We start from the raw sequence: 23,948 nt of genomic DNA on the forward strand, positions 1-23,948 counted from the left end.
TTATAAGGCTTTGATTAGGCCACACATGGACTATTGTGCCCAGATTTGGTCACCAGGTTTTCAGAAGGATGAAGAGATGTTGGAAAGGGTCCAAAGGCGACTGACTAAGGTAGTTTCTGACCTCTGGAATGTTGTGTATGAGGAAAGATTGAGAAGATGTGATTTGCAGAGTCTGGTGGAGAGAAGGAAGAAGGGAGATATGATAGAGACCTACAAGTTGGTAAGGGGTTGTTATAAGATCACTTTTGAAGAAGTTCTACAGGGAATAGTGGGAGATGAGGGGAGAACCAGAGGTCATCCCTGGAAACTGTATAAAGAGGGTGTGAGTAGGGGAGTGAGAGGCAGGTTTTTTTCGTGCAGAGTTGTGAATGATTGGAATGCCTTGTCTGAGAGTGTGGTGTCTGCAAGGAGTTTGAGTGTGTTTAAGACATGGTATGATGAGATGTGTGTGTGTGATAAAAGGACCTCCCAGATGAGTCTTTGACTCCATGAGGTCTTGGGAAATAATAATAATATCAACAGAAAAATCAAAAACTATGGCCTTTAAAGGACAAGATCCAGCAAGAACTAAGATGGTAATAGATAACAAGATCATAGAACAGGTGAATTTTTAACTACCTAGGATGTATGATCACATATGAAAATGAAAAAGTTATAAATGAAAAAATTGCAAAATATTTAAAAATAACAGGTGTAATTAACTCTATATTTAAACCAAACCTAGTTCAAAAACAAACCAGACTAAAGTATACAATACATTAGCCCTACAAGTCTTAATGTATGGAAGCAAAATCTGGACAATAAAACAAAAAGACAATGATTAATAACAGCAGAAATTAAGTTTATGAGAAAAACTGCAATGTATACTCTATTTGATCACAAAGGAAACGAAGAAATTATGAAAGAATTAAACCAAGAATCAATAATAGAATAAATGAAAAAATATAAACATAAATGAATGGAACACGTTCAAAGAATGAAAATAGAAAGATTACCAAAACAAGCCATTAGGAAAAAGAAAACGATGACTTCTAAGGCTGGAACAGGCCACACTAGGCCTAAATCCCTGATAAGCATGGTGATGATGATGATGAATCACCTTGACATCACCTCTCCTGGCATAAACACATCACAACCATTACATCCTCAGCTTCTAAAAAACTAGGATTTCTCTTTCGCTCAAGACTTCACTGCTATTAACCTTATACAAATCACAAATATGGCCAGCTATACAATACTGCTCTCACATTTGGAGTGGGGCCCCTAAGAGATCCTAAAAATGCTTGACTCAGAGGAGAGCAATTAGACTGATTAATGAGATATCTCTTACCAACTCACTTCTCCCACTTTCACACTGACATTTGGTTTCTGCAATATGTGTATTCTAGAAATATTTCATGGCAGAGATGTTCATCTGAAACAACATCAATAATTCCACTACATAGTACTAAGCCCATAGGAACAAGTGCAGCTGCTGCTCAACATCCCTTCACTGTACACCTTGAAAACCACAGAACAAGTTTATTTCATCCCTGCTACTGCTGTGTTGTGGAACATTCTTCTTCCTGATATGTTTCTCAAGGAATACAATATACAGCCTTTTAAATTAAATGTAAACAAGTTCTCCTTTCCCAACCCACTACCCACATATGGTACTAATGTACTATAGGTTGATCAACCAAACTCTTGTGTATGGGCTCAACATAAAATAAAAAACTCCTGGTCATCTACCTCAATTCTCACATCGGTCTCTATCATGAGATTAACTGCAAAGTCGCCACCTGGACGATATACCCTTGCAAAGTGATCGTTTAGTAACTGAACTATTCCTTCTGTTTCTGTCACTTTCTTACCATCAGCACTGAGTAAAGTTCTTTCCATACTCATTCTTTCACTTGCTATTTAGTGAGGAAAAAAAAAAACTTTCTGGATTTACTTTGGCCTGATTAGTTACTGTTCTCTCAAAATCTGATTTAGCCTTCCTTACCATACTTGTTTCCCTTCTTGCTTGTGCTTTATATTACTCATGCTGATCACCTTGTTGTTTATATTTGTTCCACAACGCTTTCTTTTTTTTTTTGCGGCTCCTTCTTTATATTGCTATTCATTCACTTCATCTCTACTTGGTTTAAAATAAATGACAGATGCCAAGAAATTATATTTTTATATAATTATATTATATCATCATCATCAAATTCCTGATATGTACCCTCAAGAAGTGTACTATCATAACACTTCTTGAGGGTACATATCAGAAAAACTTATATCATTACTAACTTCCTATCTACAATTTTCCTCCAAATCAATCTGTTACCTGTCAAGAGTCCAACATTATCAGATCTTATATTTCTATCTTCTAAGGCACTTTTTACCATATCAATCCAACTATATTTTGGTCTTTCTCTGGGTCTTTTTCCTGCCATCCTGGCAGAGAACACTTGTTTTGCTAATCTTTCTTTTCCCACGCTGTTTAAGTGACCATACCACCTGAGATTACCTCTGCTAACTCATTCCTGGATACTAACAATGTTAAGTTCTTTCCTAATATCCTCGTTATGATATTCCAACTGATGCCATCTTTTCATGCCTCTAATCTGTGGTCTTTGGTCAAATGTTTTACTTCTAACCCAGCTCTCAGATCCATAAGTTAAAACAGATTTGAACACTGTCTTGTATACAGCTAATTTAGTGTTTGACTAATTTCTCTCTTATTCCATACAAATTTATTTTGACTTCCTACCATAAGAGCTTTGTTGATTCTGTTGCCTATTTCCATATTTAATTTACCATCTTCACTAAAAATCATGCCTAAAATCGTAGCTGAAATGTTTTACTTGTTCTATAGGATCTCTATTCACAATGCAGTTGATATATTCAATGATTCTGCCTATTTTCATTGTCTTTTGTTATTGTTGACCTTCATATCAAATCTATTACAACAGTTATTCAATTTAGTTCAGGGAATCTTGCAGACTTGTAGTGGATTTATTTAGAAGTATAACATCATCTGCATAAAGTAAACAGCTGAGATTAACATCTCTAATTTTGATATTAGGTTTAATACCATTTTCCTTCATAATGTGATCCATATAGATAATGAATAACAGAGGGGATAATGTACATCCTTGTCTGACCTGATTTAACATAAAACCATCTTCCTGTACTTCCTTCAATTCCAACTGCTGACTTACAACTCAAACAAAGATGAAGTATTGCTTGATATAATGATCCACTGACACCATACAACTGTAGCATTTTCAATAGCTACAGTTGTATGGTGTTGCTTTTCTCTTGGCACCTTATCATATGAACTTTCCAGATCTACAAAACTTAAATACATATCTTTGTTATATTCCCATGATTTCTGAACTATTTGTTGTAAAGTGAAAATCTCATCCTAACAGCCTCTATTTGGCCTAAATCAGCTTTGTCTTCACCAAGTTTCCCTTCCACAATCCTTCTCAACCATTTCTCAAGTATATACTTGCATAAATCTTACCAGGAACACTCAGTATGGAAATACCTCTGTAATTCTCATATTCAGTTTTATTTCCCTTTTTATATATGGGTACTATGAGAGCTCTACTCCAATCATCTGGAATTTGTCCCTCTTTCCAGGCCTTCTGAATGATGCAGTGCAGCCACTATAAGACTTTTATACCTCCATACTTGAGCATTTCTGGTCAAATATCATCTACTCCAGCTGCCTTTTCACATTTCAAGCTTTTGTTGGGTTTTTCTACTTCAAGTATGGATATGTATTCCTGATTCCATGCCTGTTCGTGTTTTTTTACCACTGTGCTATCATTACTGCTTGTTTCATTTAGCAATTTTTCGAAGTAATTACTCCATACTTCAAGGATATCTTTTTCACCAGTTTTCATGTCACCTTTATCATTACTAATTCTTTTTACAGCAATCTTTCCTCCATTTCTGAGCTTTTTCAACAGCCTCCAGAATATCTTGCCACCTTCTTGATATTTATTTTCTATGTTCTTGCCAAAGTCTTCCCATGACTTTTGTTTAGCTAGTTTTACACAGTGTTTAGCTTTCTTACATTTGTCTCTGTATTCTCTAAGAACACAAGCTGTCTTATTTGACAGGAACTTTTGATATGCTTTCTCCTTTTCTTTCAATGCCTTGTTAACTTCCTGTGTCTACCATGGAGTTCTGATATTTCTATTCTTGTAGACAACCTCACCACATGTCTCTCTGGCTGAATCAATCAAGTGTTTTCTTCAGGGCTTGCCACTGAATCTCCAAGGTTTGGTTCCTGATCTCAAACTCTTTCACTTTTTCTTCAATAAGGTTTGTGTATTTTAGTCTACAGTTCCCATTGTCTGAGAGCTGCTCGACTTTTATTCGTTTTAAAACTTTCTTACATGTTATTCTTTTCAATATGAAATTCAGTTTAATCCTGCTCAAGACTAAATAGTGATCACTTCCAATTTGAAATCCTCTACACACTCTGGTGTCCTGCACCAGGGAGAAAACATCACTATCAACAATAACATAGTCAATGAGACTTTTCTTATTCTTTGCCTCTTCTCTCCATGTGAACTTGTGCACATTTTTATGTTGGAACATTGTGTTAGTAATAACCAGTCCATGTCCTAAGCAGAAATCCAATAGGTATTTGCTATTATTATTAGCTTGGCTCTTTTTTCCCAAAATATTTTAGTATGTCTGACAATTATTTCCTACTCTGCTATTTAGATCCCCAACAAGGACCAACTTTTCCTTTTTTCATTGTGTCAGTTGCTTTCTCTAAAGCCTCAAAAAAAAATCCTCCACTTCTACCTTAGTAGAATCTTCTGTGGGACCATAAGTACAAATAAGTCTCAGTTCTCTATTCTGTTATTTGCCCACTTCAATCTACTTGATACTGCTTGCCAGAAGATTAGCCTCCTCATATTTTGTGTTCAATACTATAGCTGCACCTTCTTTTCCCTGATTGTCATTGCCTGAATATAACATTTTGTATTTATTGCTCAGAAAATCTCACCAATTTTGTCTTTTTTTGTTTCAGTCACCACTATTATGTCAATCTGGTACTTATCCAATTCATCAGCTAGATCCATTTCTTTGCCATTCAGGCTTCTTATGTTGATAGTACCGAATCTTGAACTCTGGTGATGTTGAGTTGAGTTGGAGAACCCAAAAATAATTAAAGAAGGAAATAGATGCTACAATCAGATAGATGCAAACAGATAAAGCTCTACGTAGAGATGAACTTCTGATGGCGGTTTGGAAGTATGGAGGAGAAACAGTAAAGCATTCTTTAGTGCAGTTATTCAATCAAGTCTTTAAATTTTGGGGAAATTCCTAATGACTGGAAATTGGGAAGAATAATTCCCACACACACAAAACAAAAAAGGCAGTAGAGGAATGCATAAATTATAGACCAATGACTTTATTAAGTCACACACAAATTATTTATCAGAAATATAAAAAACAGAAAGCAACTTATGAGCAACATTTAGAAAAGCAAATGGGATTTAGCAGAGGAGATCTACAACTGATGCAATTTATCTCTTTTACAATTAGCTAAATTAATATGGGAAAAAAACAACAACTTTACTGCTCTTTCACAGACTTTAAGCAAGCATTTAACTCAATAAGCAGAAATAAATTCCTTGAAATTTTAGAACAAAAAAAAAATAAATAAAAGACTAAAAAAAAATACTCAAAATCATCTTCCAGTACTGCAAAAATACTATGGCAACAATAAAATTTGGAGCAGCTGAAACTTCTGAAATGCCAGAAGAGAGAGAGAGAGGTGTCATGCAGGGATGTCTGCTTTCATCATGTTCCTTTAACCTGTGCTGGTAAAAGAGTCTATTCCAGAAAACATGGCAATAACTGTGAGTGGACAAAATTTACATCATATAAAATATACAGATAATATAGTATTATTTACAGATAAAAAAACAAGAACTTAAAATTACATGATTGAAAACTTACATAAAAACAGTAAATATTATGCAATGCAGATAAATTTTAGTGAAACCAAAACAACGGCAATGGGCAGAAGTTCTTTTCCATAAGAACTTAACTTAGAAGAAGGAAATAAACTAGAACAGATTAAAAAAATTCAATTACTTAAGTACATTGATCAAACAGGCTAAATTGTGAAGAAACTATTAAACAGAATAAACTAGGGTGGTCTGCTATGACAAAACTTACAAATGTATGGAAAAATATACATCTCTCCAAAGAACTTAAAATCAAAGTATATAATTCAATGGTGCTCCCCACAGTTGCTTATGGTGCAGATACTTGGGTTATCAAAACAGAAGGCAGACTAACGAAGATTGAGGGGTTTGAAAACAAGCATTTGCAGTAAATAAATAAAACATTATGGACTGAAATGAAAGCTAATCAGGAGATCATTACAGTGTTTCAATAGTAACACGAATCAGAGAAAATCAGCTACAGTGGTATGGACATGTGTACAGAATGCTTAGTAGCAGATTTCCTAAAATTCTTCAAAATGGAAGAGTAGAAGGAAAGAAATCTTGAAACTGGAAAAACCTAGAAGACAATGGACAGTAAACATCAAGAGTATAAGTTGTCTGAACTCTTACAGAAGTTTAAATAACTTGGCTTTCAATAGACTGGACTGGAAAGTTATCGTTCACGGTAGTCTCAACCTGCCTTTAGTGTATAAGGAAGATTATGATAATAGATCGAACTATGAGAGCTCTACTCTAATCATTCTGAATGACTTTTTGACCAGGTTTTTTGAATTATGCAGTGTAGCCACTTGAAAAATTTTATACCTCCATATTTGAACATTTGTAGTTGAATATTATCTTCTCAGCTGCCCGTTGACATTTCAGGATTCTAATAGCCTTTAATACCTCAAGTACTGATATGTGCTGCTGTGCTGCTGATTTCGTTGCACTTTTTATTTCTATCACAATTCTATTGCATCCTGTTTCATTTAGCAAGGAAGTAATTACTCCCCATGTCCAGAATATCTTTCATCATCAGTCTTCATATTACTTTTATTATCCCTAATTTCTTTCACAGCAGTCTTTCCAACATTTCAAAGATTCTTCAATATGTTCCAGAATATTTTGTCATTGTCATGATATTTGTATTCAAATTCTTTCCAAAGTCTTCTTTCCCATGACTTTTGTTTAGCTACTTTTACATCCAGCTAACTCTCTTACATTTTTCTGCATACTCTCTCTCTCTCAAAGCATCTACTGACTTATTACTCACAATTGCTAAAGTTTTTTTTTCCCTTTTCTACATCTACCTCTAACCTCTTGTGTCCACCATTTGATTTTTCTAAGCTTTCTCTAGGCTGAATCGATCAATATTTTCTTCAGAGTTTGCCAAAGATACTGCAAGGTTTTTCTTGTTCAAATTGCCAATCAAGAAGTTTAACTTTGTGTTTGGTGTTTAATGCTATCATTACTCCTTCCTTTTCCCCAATCAGTACCACCCAAATATAACATCTTATATTTGTTGCTTAACAGGATCTTATCTGTTCAATCTTTTTCTTATTAACACCAATTATATCCACAGAAGGCTTCCCTAGTTCTGCTTGTTCAATTTCCATTCCATTGATACTACCTTGTGTTAATGGTGCCTATCTTCAATTCCTCAGATGTCATGTTTATTCCAGTAGCTGACTTTTCAGTGCTCACCATGGTACACTGATGAAAACGACAGGAGTCTTCTTTAAGTGGGCAATGTCCTAGCCATCATGAAATTTCATCATGTTATACCATCATGTTTGTTTCTCGTTTAAGCCAAACTAGAATAAAATTTGGTCACCTAAGTCCTAAATTTCTAGTCCATCCTCATTCATTCAATACCCACTAAATACATAATTGGGTACACCACATGATGGTGAGGAATGGACATTAGGTCAGAAGCCCCAGTTGGTTCTTCACATTCCTTAAAGGCTGTGTGGAGATCTCCCCACTCCCCAGTTATTTGGCTATAACTCTTAAGCAACATCATCATTATTTATATGTGCAATTCAATTCGATTCTCAGTGTATTCAAAAGTTATAGTACATTTCAAATGTGCCCATGTTATACCAGAGAAATATTAAAAATACAAATTAATAACGTGGATCCACATTTCATCCATTAAAACATTATTTTTATGTAATGTTACATGTTTTAAAGTAAAGGTGATATACATTTAAATACGAGTGACACATTCTAATTTCATTGTTGAGATTAGTTGCTGAGTCTTTTGATATAAATTATTAAGGCCCTTCAAATAAGAGAAAAGGGATTTCATTATCATGATAACATTTTACACATGCCATGAATAACAACAATGAAACTATTCATACTGGTTTCCGGAATGGAAGAACAATTTGCCTGCGTAATACGTGAAAATAATTTCCTGGAGTACTACAGTTTACCACCTGCATGTTGCATTCATGTAACTGCTTAACAGGGAAATCTTCATCAATTTCCTAGAGAACAATACATAAAATTAAAAAAATATATATATTTCATCCATACATTTATTTTTATTTAGTAGAAAATCTGATATGCAAAAAAACTGGAATTACAGTTAACTCTTGCTATAGTGAACTACACTGATACAATGTGCTTGGGCTAGGATTCCACCCCCCACTAGCATTTTGTTAGTCATCAATTCCACTTTATAAACGGCGTTTGTTATAGTAAGAGTTAACACACACAAAGAATATAACAAATAAAATTTATGACTGCTATTAATCTACTATAAGTAACAATTATAGAACCTCTTTTCCTCCAGAAAATGGGTCAAATTTTTGAACCCATATGATGTATGTCATATTGTGAAATGAATTTTAAAGGAAATATTACCATATCAATTATAGACATGTACTCTATCACATTTTAACATAAAAGTCCTTAAAGGAAAAAAAGGGAAGGTACGTTTTAATTTCCTTGAACGCTCCATACCTGTATATTTATGCAAATATAACTTTAGAGATTTTAACAAATTGTGTGTGTGTATTTTATATATTTACAAGAGGTTCCAAGACTTAAGATGTAGACTAGACCAGACAGAATGAAGGAAAGGAATAAAATTATGGTTCAACAAGTATGCAGTGATTTGCACATGAATGTTGACCAGCATCTACCCATGTTCATACAATTAGAAAAAAGTGGAGGAATGGTGGTAGCTAGTTTGAAGGAAATACCTATTAAAAAAAAACAATGAGGGCAAGCAAAGCATAATTTTTCTACCAAGAAATAAGACAGGAACGTATTTTGGTAGCACTGAAATTCACCAGATTATCTTCTCCACTTGAGATTGGCAAGGAGATCATTGTTAAAGGCATTGATTATATAAGATCCTGAAGTTTGAATCGTTTGAGTGCTCTAAAGTTTTGTGAATGAAGAAGAGGAATGGAATATACTATCATCAACAAAAGTATGAATAGGACTGATGTTAGTGAGAGGTCACCGATGTATACGAGGAAAAATATGAAATGGTAGGAAAAATATGAGATGATAGGAAACCTAAGAAGAAACTAGAAAACCACTAACAAATGGTGGGAGGGAGACCACAGAATGGTAGTTGAAAAGAATATACTGCCATACCAGACTCAATCAGATGTCTTTGAAACATCATGCATAACCATGGGAATTTATCTAGACTTTCCTACAGCCCATGTCCAAAGGTGGATAATTGTCCATATTGGTGATCATTAACAAACCAATGGATCTTCAAGGAGTGAAGTAGTTGGCAATTAATGTCCTTTTCTATTGTTTTCAAAAGTACTGAAATTAGAGTAATAGGGTTATAGTTAGATGGCTGACTTATCTCCTGGATAAATGCTTTCTTCCATGCTGTTGGATCTGCAAGCTGAGTATGACAGCTTGTAAATGATGAATGTTAATTCTGGAGCATAAGCTTTCAATACAACTGGAAAAACACTATCCAGACAAGTAGATTTAGTATTCAGACTACTGGGTATTTTTATGATTTCTTTTTTGGCAAAAGATGACACAGAATGCTGTGGTCAGTTTGCAGTACAATGGGAGGAGGATGTCATCATCTAAACAAGAATTAGAGGAAAAGACTGATGCCAACAAAGCTGCTTTATCTTTAGTTGACATTTTGCCAATATACCATCAGGAATGTGTGAGACCAGAAAGCTTGCCTGTCATTATATGAGAAGAAGGCAAGCTTTTTTTCTTGTTTGGTCACAAAGTTTTTATTTTTATTTTTTAAAGCTGCATTGCAAGTTGAGTGAGAAGCTAAAGCATTTGACTTTTAGCTATTAAATGCATGCTGAATTTTTATCTTGGACTGCTTAGCACATTTGATGGAGGGGGAAAAATAAAACAGGGGTTGCATTAGGATTGGGGATTTCTAATTCTAGCAAGAATAATTTCCACTATTTGATCAGAATAAGTGCTTGAATTAGGAGAGTAGAAACAATATGAAATCATGGAAAAGAGGTGTAGAAACCCCAAAAGTCATTACAATTAACACTGTAGTAGTGCTATAAGATTCAAGGCTGAGAATTTCTAGGAGAAGCAATTAGTCTGTAGAAAAAGAAACACGGATATTATGGTCAGGGATGCCTAGGGAGAGTAAGCATCAGTGGTAATTAACTAACCCAAATCAGAATATCAGATAAACAGAATCATCTGGTATTCTGGTAGGTAGATGAATGATTTGTGTAAGATCATTACTAACAATATAATTCAAACTGCCAAGAGTCAGTTTGAATTTGAACATTGAGGTATTCAAGAGAGATTATCTTGCTATTTGGGTAATTAGGTTTTTCTCTCACAGAGCAGTAAGTAAGTGGAATAGTTTGCCTTTAGGAGTAATGAGTGGATTTAGTGTGAATGAATTGAAGGGAAGTATGACAGCTGGTTTGGGTGATTTATAGCCTCCCTGGAGGTCTCAGATGATGATGATAATAATAATAGTGTTCACACTGAGCATACATCCTTTGGAAAGACAAAACTTTTTCAAATACGCATTTAGGCATAAGCACTCATTAAGTTCTGCTAGTTTCCATCTGAACAGATGGAATCCAACAGAGTGTTTTATGAGATATATAACAGATTCCTTTGTTATATATGACATCTCCTAGCATACCGTAACTACCTTGAAAAGTTAGCTGATTTATTATATTTTTACTTTGTGTAAGCTGGTTTATAGTCTTTGCAGTGAAGACAGATAACATTGTTCTGTAAAAATTCATGCGATAAATTAATTTAAATAAATTTATTGAACTCAATTTTATGTTTTTTTTGGGTCAAAATAACATAGAAAAAATTGATGTCAGATTCCTTTGTCTGACTGTAAATTAACTGGAAAATATGTTAAATAATTATTTTTAAATATTGTGCTTGAAATTAAAGATAAATGTTATTAACATTGTTAGTAAGGTATAAAAATACCATATCCGAAAAAGTTCGCAACAACTTGTGGACAAATTAATCGCCTAAGGCACACCCTTCAGCATGAAAACCAAAGTAATGTCATCACGCCCCTGGATAATTATGGACATTTAAAGTTTAAGATGAAAGAACAGGGAGAGTATAAAAGGGGTCTGAAAAGAAGAAAAAGGTGGGAAAAGAGGAGAAGGACCACGACGTCTATGGCTACCACCACGAGTTACGGAGAGGAGGGAGAAAAGGAGACCTAGACCTTTTGATACTGCTGCTGCAGGTGTTTTCGGTTCCTGATCACCGAGTGGACTAAGCAAGAAGAAGCAATAACATGTTATATGAGCTGTTTTCATCGGCAATTCCTCTAAAGTGTTCTGGAAGGCTTCCAAGGAGCGACTAAAAACATACGTCCCATCGGATAGCTGGCGCTGTTTACAGAAAAAATTGTGAGTAATAAAATGATAATGTTAATATTTTCCTTGTAACTTATGTAAGCAGAAATTGTAAGTGTTACAATAGATAAGTGGTATAGTTTTGTAAGGTAACAAAGTAGAACAAGTGTATACGAATTGCTGGTGCAAGGAATAATATTTCCTGAAAGCAAGTTATGTTGGAGGAGATAATTGTTCTATACCTATTGTAAGGGATGTGTGTTTCATAGTGCTAAGTTGAGTGTGAATATTAAGTAAATAAAAAAATGCATGTACTTCAATGATGTAATAATTTTGCTGAGGTTAGACATGTTAAGAGAGTTAGCCATTTCACTGTGTTGTAATTTCAAGTCAAGTTAAAATAAAATGTTTTGTTTAAGCAACAATTGATCTGATCATTTGCTAATGCACTACCTTATGAAAAATTCGTACCTGTGTGCATGAATAGATTTAGAACAGCCATGACTTGCTATACAGTTAAAGATAATTTTGTTGAGACTTTATTTTTATTCTTATCTTATTTTATTCTCATTCTTAGACTATATTAATTTTTCCTGGACTGGCGCAGCCGTTAATAAAAATAAATTTTGTCTAGAAGAAGGGTCTGAGAGAATAAGTGTGCTGCATACTGTTTAACCAGCGATAGTTGAATAAACAGGGAGTTAAGCAAGCAGTACGATCAAAGGGCAAGGGTAAGAAAGAAAGGGAGAAATAAAACGTTAAGACAGGAGTGCTTAGTGAACAAAGAAAGAAAGAAAGAAAGAAAGGTTAAGGATTAATGAGAATAGGCAAAACTTTGTGAGTAGTATAAATTTTTTACACAAAGCGCAGCCCGAGGATTGAAGTTAAAATAGGTAATAAACGTAGTAAATAATAGTATCTAGTAAATAAAATACATTTTATTACAACATACCTCCCTATTTTTACAATTCTTTCCAAAATATCTGATACTTAAGTTAATTAATACATATTTTACCATGTTTCTAGATTTTTATAGTATAAGAACCATGTTATCCAAAACAGATTTATTGCCTCACCTTATAGTAGACTTATGTTTTATGAGCATTAAAAAAAGTTTGTGTGTATGTGTGTATACACACATACAGTTTTTGAATAAAGAATTTTATTATCCTTTATAATAAAAGAAAAATATAAAATAATATAAATATTGCTTGAGGTGACTTATTTGATACAGGACATAATTCACAATCCTATTCTTCGAGACAACAAAGAAGAGGGGATTTCATGTAGTCTTCAGTAAAGGTTATTTTAAGTTAAAAGAAGCTGCCAGGTTTATGATGGTCAGTACTAATAAAATCATTCGAATGAAAATTATGACTAAAATGGCAGTTTGACTATGTATTTATTGTTTTCTTTATATTTTCTCTTTGGGATCCTCTAGCTTTATGGTATATGAAAATTATTTTATCTCTGAAATTTCAGAACATTTCCTTTAGAAATGTATTTATATCTTTGTTTATATTAATTTATTAATATAACTTAGCACTTTTGAATAATCTGGAAACTCTGCTCTAGAGACTAAACATGGCACTCTTTAAAGCCACTTTATGCCTTCAATAAGCAATGAAATCATCTGAACTAAAGATATTCAACAAACATACATGTCACAGCAAGATTTCAATCTAGCCCGTTGAAATAGCAGAGTTGCTACTTACATGGTCAATCACAAACACAAGTGTTTTTTTTCTTTTATTTAACTTCTGAATTCAAGATCAGTTACATAGTCTTGAATGAATTTCTTAAATTTTCTATCAGTCCTCATACAATTCTTATTTGTCTGATCATCCAAGGGAAAATTTTAAAAAAGTACGCTTTATCTATATTTAAGAATTAACATAGGAAAAAAGGCTGGTCTGGAATGGAATTGACAGGCTTCATCACTGTACTAGAAACCTGCTAGAGTACTTCATATGAACATAGAAGTTCAGTATGTTTTAACTTAGTATATTATACCTGACAAGACGTTATTATTATTATTACATGACACCTCCAGGGAGTCCAAAGATTCATGGAGGGAGGGCACACTCTACAAATCTGTCTCCACCACTCAATCCACCAACTACAATGAACTGCAATGACACTAACGCAATCTTCTGCCCACCACCGCCACTAGTATTTTCACAGACAATCACATACAAGCAAAACAAGCAAACAAAGTTAGCACATGAAGTATCTTCATGACTATCGAAATGTATAGAAAGAGAGAGAGACCATTGACTTCACATCAATTGCCTCAATATGATATGAAGTATGTAACCCTTCAATACCAGTGTTGCATTACCCTATATTTTACTACACTAAATTGGTGACCATTGTCCTTTGTCCACATTGCCAATTTATTTAAGTCATTCTGCCAGATATTTATAAACTATTGCCCTCCCTAGTTTTGCATCATAAGTAAACTGAATATCCTCTTCAAATCTTCCACTATATCATTAATGAACAACCTAAAGAGTAGTGGTCCTAGTACAGAGCCCTGGGGCACTCCATTAGCTACTCTCATTTACCTTGATTCCACTCCAACATACACCACCTTCTAATCATTCAATCTCCTATCCATGCCACCAACCTCATATCCATTCCCATTTGCTCCAAATTTGTAATAATTTTCCATGTGGTCTTCTGTCAAATGCTTTTGCAATTCCAGCAGAATCACAGTGTAGCCATTTCCTTTATCCAATTCTGCTGTTACCTTATTATAAAATTGAATAAATTACTGAGGCAGGACTTGCCTTTTAAAAAGCCATGCTGCCCTATAGAGTATATTTTCCTATCCACCCATTCCCGAATTTTACTTTTAACCAACTTTTCCAATACTTTAGGCACCATTCCAGAGATACTAATTAGTCTGTAATTTGCTACTTCTGTCTTGGAGTTGAGGAGAATATATCAAGATAAATTACTTCAAGAAAGAACATATAAATGAAAGTATGATGAACATAAGCAAAGAACATAGTGCAGAGAGAGAGAGAGAGTATAGAATGAAAGATAGAAATGAAAAGCATAGAAAGCAAATAAATGATGATGAAGGTGAACAAAACTAGATGAACAATTAGGTATACGATTTTATGACTATAGCTGATAACATCCAAATTTACAAGTTGGATACTTACAGGAAAAATATCTGGTTCTTCACTGCACAGCTGCAAAAATCGCTCTGGACGTGCACTGGAATGTTCAGGTCCCTGAGAATACATAATTTGCAATTCAGTATATTATGCAAATAATTTATTCCTTTTAAAGAATGTTATATAATAAAACTTTTAAGAATTTTTTTCTTAAAAATTTTAAGATACACAGAGTACAGCATTAAGTTATTTATCCTTAAGGATAAATAACTAATAACACAACGATATTGAAAATTAGGATTAATAAAAATCAAATATATAATTATATATATATATATATATATATACATATATATACAGGGTGTTCGGGATAAATTTGACATATTTATAATTAATTATATTTTTCCGTAAGTTACATGTATTAACACACACTTCTCTTCATTTAAAAGTTTGGACCCTTCTTCATTCATATACAAGATGTCAGAAAGGATGGATAGCTGGAACCCACCTGAATCATGGAAGAGAATAACTTGTATCATGATGATTCGTGCCCGCCATCAAAATAAGGATATTACGACTGCTGCCCAATGCTCCCTGAATACAGTAAAAACAATCAGGCATGAACTAGAGACTTGCAATGGTGACTACGAGGATGTAGCAAGAAGAAAGATCCCTAGCAGACGATCTGATTGCGTTCGTACAGCAGAATTCCTCGCAAATCTGCAGGAACAGGTGTTGAAGAACCCTGGCATTGGAATTCGGGCTTTGTTCGTGGAGTTGCTAACTGTAGTCAAGCCCTGGATAACAAGGGTAGGCAATGGTAGGCCGTATGTATGGCAGCAGGATTCGGCCCCTTGCCACACCTCTGGGAAAAGTCAAAAATGGTTGTCTGAAAATTTCTACGACTTCACCAGTCCAAATGTTTGGCCTCCAAACTCCCCAGACCTTAACCCCATGGATTATTTTGTATGGGGCGCAGTTGAAAAAGACACCAATCGCACTTCCAGTAATACAAAAGCCCAGTTAATGGATAAAATTAAAACAGTTTTTGCGGCCCTTCCCAGGGAGACTGTAGCATCAGCTTGTTCGAGGTTCCGAAGCAGAATTGAAGCTGTGATCGATGCTAATGGTGGTTATTTTGAGTAAATCTTGTTGATAGTATTGTAATTAACTCTGCCTGTAATGTTTTTTTGTCAATTCATTAAATTTAATAGATACAAAGATTTTCTTTTTCCTTACGAAACTGTCAAATTTATCCCGAACACCCTGTATATACTTTTATGACTGTAGTTGATAATACTCAAATTACCAACTGCTTACTTACAGGAAAAACATCTCTTTCTTAATAAACCAACAAGCTTTAAAGCTTTGATGATATCTTACAACCTGTTATTGAGAGTACTGGTGCATGTTGTGCACCCGTACTCTTTTATAGGGAATAATTCTGGATATAATTAGTGAGGCCATATTCCTCAAGTAGGCCCATGGATGACTAGAATGAGAATAAATTGAAACTGCTGATTCAGGTAATTGGCCTAGAATAGCATAAAGAAATAGCATTCGTATTTTTGATTATTGTGGAAAGGCATACTCTTTGTTCAAGTTGACTTCCCAAGGGACTTATCCAAAATATGAAATTTCTGTCTACTGTTGGCAGTGTAAAATCTTGATTTAGCTTTAAAATAGCAAATCGCTTTACATGGATTTTTTACATAGGTTAAGTCCCATGAGAACTGTAAATAACCTTGTTTGTTTCTACATATATTTTGCTAAATATTAATGTACTTAACCTGGTGGGAAAATGTTAATGTATTTACTATTTTAATGTCAAAAACAAAGGCAATGCTTTGCCATCGGAACTTTGTATATAATTATGTGTAAGAGCGCAGGAAAGTTGTTTACTAGTTTTGTGTATGAGAGAAGTGCAAACACCTTTAAAGTTAGTATCCAAGAGTGCCGCTAGGTTTAGAGAAGTTTCCACGGCCCAAAAAGACAAGAGAAGTATCAAAGAGGTCTGCTAGTTTTAGACAAGTTTATTAGCCTTAGTGCAAAGACCCGAGATCAGAAAATAAAAGGGGACAGAGATGAGCATGAAGGGCTTCCAGTCGTCAAGAGAGAGTCTTCAGAAGTCGAAACTAGAGGATGTCGGAACCAGGGCGAAAGCAAGCTGCAGACCAAAAGTGGAGTCCGAACCAGAGCAAGGGCGGCAGAGAACGAGGAGAGGCAAGGCCCCAGTTACTAAAGCAGGAGAGTTGAGATCCAGGTGCCGAGAGAGAAAAAGGCGAAGCACTGTTACCAAAGAGAGCCAAGATCAGTCATCGGCGATTAGTAGAGGTGGCGGCAATTAGAAGCAGAAGTGCCCGAAGTAAGGATCCAGAGGAGAATTTGCTCGTATGCTGAAACCTCTTATATATCGTATATGTGTTATTCGAGTACTGCAGATTGCAGTCAAAAAGCCCGCTAATATCCCAAAGTGATACCGCTGTATCAAGATACTCCTGAAGGAAGCCTAAAACTCAAGATGAAAGAAAAGCCATAAAGACTTTAGTAAAAGACTCTTGACTGAATGTACGAAACAGAGCCTCTGTAAGTTACTTCCCTTTGTATATGTATATTTTCTCTTATAATCTAGGAGATATGTTGTATATGGACTGTTAAGAATTAGCTTAACAATAATAAGAAATATCCATAAGAGAGTCAAATTAGCATGTTAAAAGTTGATATCTAATTTGTAAAAATAACCTCTTTGCGAATAAACTAGAAGTGTAATAAGTTGAATTTGTAAGCAGAGAATAAATAAGTTTTAGAGTTAAAGAGATTATTTAGTGTTGAAGTAAAAGGGTTCTAATTTTATGCTCAAGATTTTTTAAATGGGTAGAGAAAGCTATCTCCCTGTTGTTTGATTCATGTATATTTCATATTAATGTAAATAAATGTGTTTTAATTATTTGTTAAAAGAGTGCTGCCTGATCCTTTATTTTACAACTGCACTGTTCCTAAATAAATCGGACTTGTCAGTGGGAAACAACTAAGGCATTTAAAGTGCAGTTTTAAAGTGGAGCTAGACCTGCCGGAAGTTTTATTGTGTCTTATGCCGAATATTTGATATACTGATGGCGCAGTCTGACAAATAAATTTTTCAGTGTTCATAGGCATACGACTAATAAATACGGAAGATGGATAAACATAGTAAGCAAGAAAGATTATGAGAGAGAAAAAAAACGCTATTTAGGGCACTGCTAAATAGAATAACGGCATATAAAGTATAGAGAAAAGACATTTTAAAATAATAGCAACAAACAGCATATATTATTACAGCAGTGTTACTATGGTGTTCTTTTCTTTCATTTCATATACTGACTAATCAAAATAAAGTACAAGAATGCCACAAGTCCATCTTCATTGATTCTACCAAGGGTAGGAAAGTTTTGAAAACAAAATCATAATGGACTTTTATTCGCCCTAATGGCATATCTCTGAAGTATCATTGTGATGTAGTGAGAGATCCTCCCTATATAGGTCAAAGAAATAATGCCAACATCTCTATATCTTGCTTTGCTGACCTAGGATAGAAATGGAGAAGAATTTTTTCTTCTTGTGATTTGTTGTAACCTTACTGCACACAAAACGGTCCATTACATCCCAATGAAAAAGTGTTTTGTGATAAGGTGACTTTTATGCATACACTTTGTCTTATCATTTTGAAAGTGTTTTTCACACATAAATTTCATCAAATGAAACTTCTGCAAAAAACAAAGATGGAGGAACAAAGCCCAATGATGACAGTGTTTCAGACAAAGCTAATAGTGCAGTCAACCAGCTATGATAAATCCGACAATGCTATCAAATACTGTGGCTATAGACTATATATCACAGACATTAAAAAAAGGTCATCTATGCAATTCTGGTTGCCATTGGTCACATGCTCACTGCATAAACTTTCTCCCACAAATTGAAATAAACTGAAGTCAATCTAGAACAGATCCACAACCAGCACCTTGATGAAAAATCACCTGCCACTGATACCAGCTTGCTTCATAGCCTCATCATACTGATGCAACTCAAGACCATAAAATAATAATGCCATTGTCCTACAGTTCCATGCTAAAAGTGAAGAAAAACTGAAGCATGGCATCACCAGACTAAAGAAAAAATCCAGTTTGATCACAGTAAAAATCACCAGATGCCTCCATTTCAGACCCATGAACAAAATAAGGAATGGGATGAACTTTCCGCAACTGGTAAAAGTAACCCATGACACACACTGGCAAGTGATTCAGAACTAATGATGGCTGTGAACAACTTCAAAGTGATTTCTCCCCAATTGTGTACACAAGCCCTTGATGAATCTTGACAGACTTTATGTTCTCAGGAAGGGCTTCCCAAGATGAGTCTTTTGACTCCATGGAGGCCTGAATAATAATAATAATAATAATAATAATAATAAACAACTGGAAGAAAAACAGCAAAGTGGCAATGAAATATGGAATGTCAATTGCAAAAGAGGACTACTAGTGGGGAAATTGAGAACTATTAATAGCTACCTTGAAAATACAAGTACTAGAGAGATAATGTGAAAAGTTGAGATGGGTAATACTTGAGAGGCTGAAATTTGGATTTGTATACATTCTCTCTGTCATACTATGCCAGAGAACATTCAACTTAAAATCTCCCAATTACGACCTGCTTTGGCTTAAAATCTCTTTGCCTCATTATGTGAAATTCATATGCTGTCTTTACTAGTCTTTCAGTGCAAATAACCACTATGAACTTGTCAACCTCGTCTCCTTGAAAGTTGATGTCCTTCCAACTTTCCTAACAGTGAGGCTGTCTTCCTTGGAGATTTTAACATTCAGAATACCAAATGGTGTTCTTCTACAACAAAACATGCCAAGCAGACATAGATGCTGAGACATTTGCCATCACAAATTGTTCTCATGCCAGCCAGAAAACCCCAAATGCTATAGAGCTCTTCAATAATGATCCTTCCAATTATATCATGAAGGCTGTATCTCCCTTAGGCATTTCAGACCACAACTTTGTGGTTACCTCTTCTCCCACTGAGAAACAGCCATTCTTAACCAAGAGTTGTCTGGCATTATTAGAAAGCCAAGAGGGATGGCATCAAGATTTGCATATCTCACTTCCCTAGCTGAATCACTGCCCTCCAACCCAAGCAAATGCAATGAATGCATCTTTGAACTTCCTATGGAAGCATGTATTCCCCATTCCTCACTAAATCCTATCCCCTAATAAGCCCTTGGTTCTTCAAAAGATGGGCCAAAGCTGTGCAAATGAAGAACCAAGCATACTGAACTGACAATCATCAAGAACTTTACCTTCTTTCAATGCTTACACCAGGGTTTCTCAAACTGTGTTCCATGGAACACTAGTGCTCCACGGAAGGTGAGTAGGTGTTCCACAAGAAGGTCTGGAATTTGTCATTTTAGTTTTCTAAGCATTTTTCATGAATAAATATTTTATAGTAGAAATATTCTGATGAGAATAATATTCGTGAATATGTCGAAAAGCTCAGACCCAGAATGCCTAATAACATCTGTGTAGCAAATGTCAGTGACCAAGCCGTGTAATTTTAAACGTGGATGTATTCATGAATTATCGTTAATTTTCACACATCGAAACCTTTCAACATTTTTGAAAGGGAATACCGCTGTTTATGACCGGTCATAAAAATTGCCTGCAAGCGAATTATAACAATGGTGGCATATCCTCTGATCTCAAAACTGAAAGAAATGACATCTGTGTAGCAAATGTCAGTGACCGAGCGGCATATTTTTAAGCATAGAAATATTCATGAATTATCGTTAATTTTCACACGTCGAAATCTTTCAACAATCAGGAAAGAAAACACCACTATTTATGGCCGATATAAAAATTGCCTGCAAGGCTGCGTAAACTGAACGAAATACCATCTGTATTGCAAATGTTGGTGACCAATCAGCAAGGAAGTATAAAGAAAATTTTTCCACTGAAATTGAAGAACAAGGTAGTCTGTATCCAGTTCTCAGATCTATTACTACTGAATACTTTCTTCGCAAGTTTGTATTGCAGTGTGTAAGTGCTTGTTCTGAAACCGAAGTGTCGTGATTTTTTAAAAAGTAATAGGAATACAGATTTAAATTCTAATATGAAAAAGAGAGAAGGCACTTTGTTTAATTTTGGTACTAAGAAATCTCTTGTTAAAGGTGTTTGTGACGGAACAGATAGTGAGCGATCCACCTCAAGCCTACAAAGATCTCCAGGATGTACGAAAGGAAGAGAAAACTACCAGCAGACAGGAGAAAAAGTCTGCATTCACTCGTAAGTATTATAATAATATTATAAATATATTTGATGATCAGAATGGGATATGTCAATGAAAATCAGCACAAATTAATCTAATGATGGTTTATTGATGCTTCAATTAAAACAATTAAATCAAACTTTAATTGACGTTTAATTAATTATTAATTCATAAAAATCAGCTAAATTTCCAATTAAGTATTAATTAATACATTACAAAATAACCAAGGTGTTCCTTGAAAATTTCAGGATTTGTGAAGTGTTCTGTCGTAGAAAAAGTTTGAGAAACCCTGGCTTACACCAAAGTCAGAAACAGCTGCAAGAAAATCATCAATGCATTCAAAAGTGATTTCCATTCAGCCAAAAGCAGGAAACTTTCACTCTGCCAATATAGCAGTTGCACTTTTTGGTCTCTTGCCAAAGCAGTTGGCCATAACTTTTACCCAACACTGCTACTGCATCCAGATGGGTCTATTTGCATCGTCACAGAAAAAGACAATCTCCTGGCATGATACTTTTTCCTCAAATGCTGCATACATTATTTTGGTAAATGTCCCCAACCATTCCAAACATCCAACACTCAATGTCTCCTCTAACCTTTCACCAGAAAGTGATCAGGAAAATCCTTTCCAAATAAGATACCAAAAACTCCCCTGGCCCTAATGGCATTCCTCCAATTGTCTTAAAGATCTGCACTCAGAGGTTGACTTCTATGTCACTTCTTTATGCTTTCTTACTCCACTGACATCTACACTTCATCCTGGAAACCAGCTGACCAAGTATGGTGATAAATTCTTAACATCAAATTACCACCCAGTCTCTCTCTCACCTCAGTCTTCTCCAAAGTAATGTAGAGCACCATCAATCAACATCCAACTCTTATGCTACCTCGAAATACTCAACTAATAAATGAATGCTAGTGTGGATTATACCAATGCCATTCAACAGAGATCTACTTACCTATGTCACCCACCTCTGGAAAAGTACCACAGTAAAGTTTGTCAAATGCTAAGTGGTTGCAGTTGATATCTCCAATGTTTTCAACCAGGTCTGGTACAAGAGCCCATTAAGTAAGTTGCTATCATTCAGTCTTTTCCATGACTTCTGCAATTGGGTTGCCATTTTTCTCACTGGATGCATGTTGCAAGTGATGGTGGAACATTCCCTGTCTAACTATGCAAGTAGTCCCACAAGGTTCTGCCCTTTCACCTACCCTCTTTCATATATACACATACACACACCTACCCTCTTTCTTCTATATATATATATATATATATATAGACTCCTCCTCACTTGACAAGCTTTGCACCTATGTCACAAACCATCACAGCCTCTGCAACCCTTAATTCTGATTTCAAAACCATTCTTTGATAGGGTTTGGATAACCCTGTTAATTTCAATGCATGCAAAACACAGTTTTGCCGTATTTTCCACAAAAAAAGGAAAGGAAAAAAAAAAAAAAACATTCTCCCAGCCTTTGGCAACACCCAAATCTATAGCCAAGATGAGATTTCTCTCCTTAGGATTAGCCTGACATCAAAACTCTCTTGGCATAAACACATTATAACCAGTGTTTCCTCAGAATTCAAAACATTAGGATTGCTTTTACTCAAAGTATTATATTACCTCTGAACAGCTACTATCCCCAAAAATTATCACAAATCTGCCTATCCATCAAGTACCACTCACACATCTGAGGGCAGTCCTAAAAATACCTGGCATGAAAAAAGGGAACAATCAGACTTAACGACTCATTTCTTACCAACTCACTGCAACTGCTCTCACACAGACATTTATTATCTACTGCATTCATCTTCTATAAATATTTCCATTATAAATATTCATCAGAACTAGCTTCAATTATTTCTCTCCTGCCCCCTCTCTATCTACAAAATCCATTGAAATGCATGCAGCTGTCAACCAACACCCCCTTCACAGTCCAACTCCATACTCACAGAGTTTCTCTTCTTTCTCCTTCATTCCTGCTGAAGTGCATGAATAAAGCCTGTGTAATGTACTCCTTTCCCCAAGGAATACAATGCACAGGCTTTCAAATCTAATAAACAAGTTCCTTCTTTCTCAAGAAGGAACTTGAAGTTTGGTCAGCTTAAAATATGTACTAACATATTTTAAGATGACCAACCAACAAACCTTTTGTTATGAGTAACAACATAAAAGATATTGTGGAATGGGATTCAGCTCAATCTCTGATCCAGAGATTGAGCTTGACCACTACATCTAACGCTAACCACTTGGCTAATCACTCGGCCAGCCTGGCTGGTTGGCCAAGTGGTTAGCATATCCGCTCTCCAGCCAAAACGCTGTGGGTTCGAATCCCACTGTGGGCATGGATGTTTGTGATTGTCTGTGGAAACACCAGTGGTGGTTGGTGGTAGATGGCATTGGCATAGTTGTGGTGAGTTGGTGGAGACAGAGTTGTAGAGCAGGTGCCCTCCCTCGTCTGAGTCTATGGACTCCCTAGAGGTGTCAAATAATCATCATCATCATCAAATTCCTGCCATGTACCCTCAAGGGGGTGTACAGGATATGACAGTACTACATGAAAAAATTACATCATTACTAACTTCCTATCTACAATTTTCCTCCAAATCAGTCTGTTACTTGTTAAGACTCCAACATTATCAGATCTTATATTTCTATCATCTAAGGCACTTTGTACCGTATCAATCCACCTATATCTTGGTCTTCTTCTGGGTCGTTTTCCTGCCAACCTGGCAGAG

At 35.2% G+C, this 23,948-nt stretch overlaps 1 protein-coding gene across 1 annotated transcript in view; it reads right to left on the reverse strand.

Annotated features, from left to right (window-relative positions):
- The window catches only part of LOC150104569 (2-oxoglutarate dehydrogenase complex component E1-like), a 567,065-nt gene that overhangs the window by 34,742 nt on the left and 508,375 nt on the right, over positions 1 to 23,948 (reverse strand). Inside the window, exons 17-18 of the mRNA XM_090395786.1 lie at positions 14,950 to 15,021; positions 8,324 to 8,449 (exon numbers count right to left, since the gene is read on the reverse strand). Coding sequence (XP_090251912.1) covers positions 8,324 to 8,449; positions 14,950 to 15,021 — 198 coding nt within the window. The remainder of the gene's footprint in view (positions 1 to 8,323; positions 8,450 to 14,949; positions 15,022 to 23,948) is intronic.

Source organism: Typopeltis vanoorti, chromosome 7 (assembly GCF_054136105.1).
Source record: "Typopeltis vanoorti isolate ZY-2024b chromosome 7, IOZ_Tvanoo_1.0, whole genome shotgun sequence".
Classification (NCBI taxonomy): Eukaryota; Metazoa; Arthropoda; class Arachnida; order Uropygi; family Thelyphonidae; genus Typopeltis; species Typopeltis vanoorti.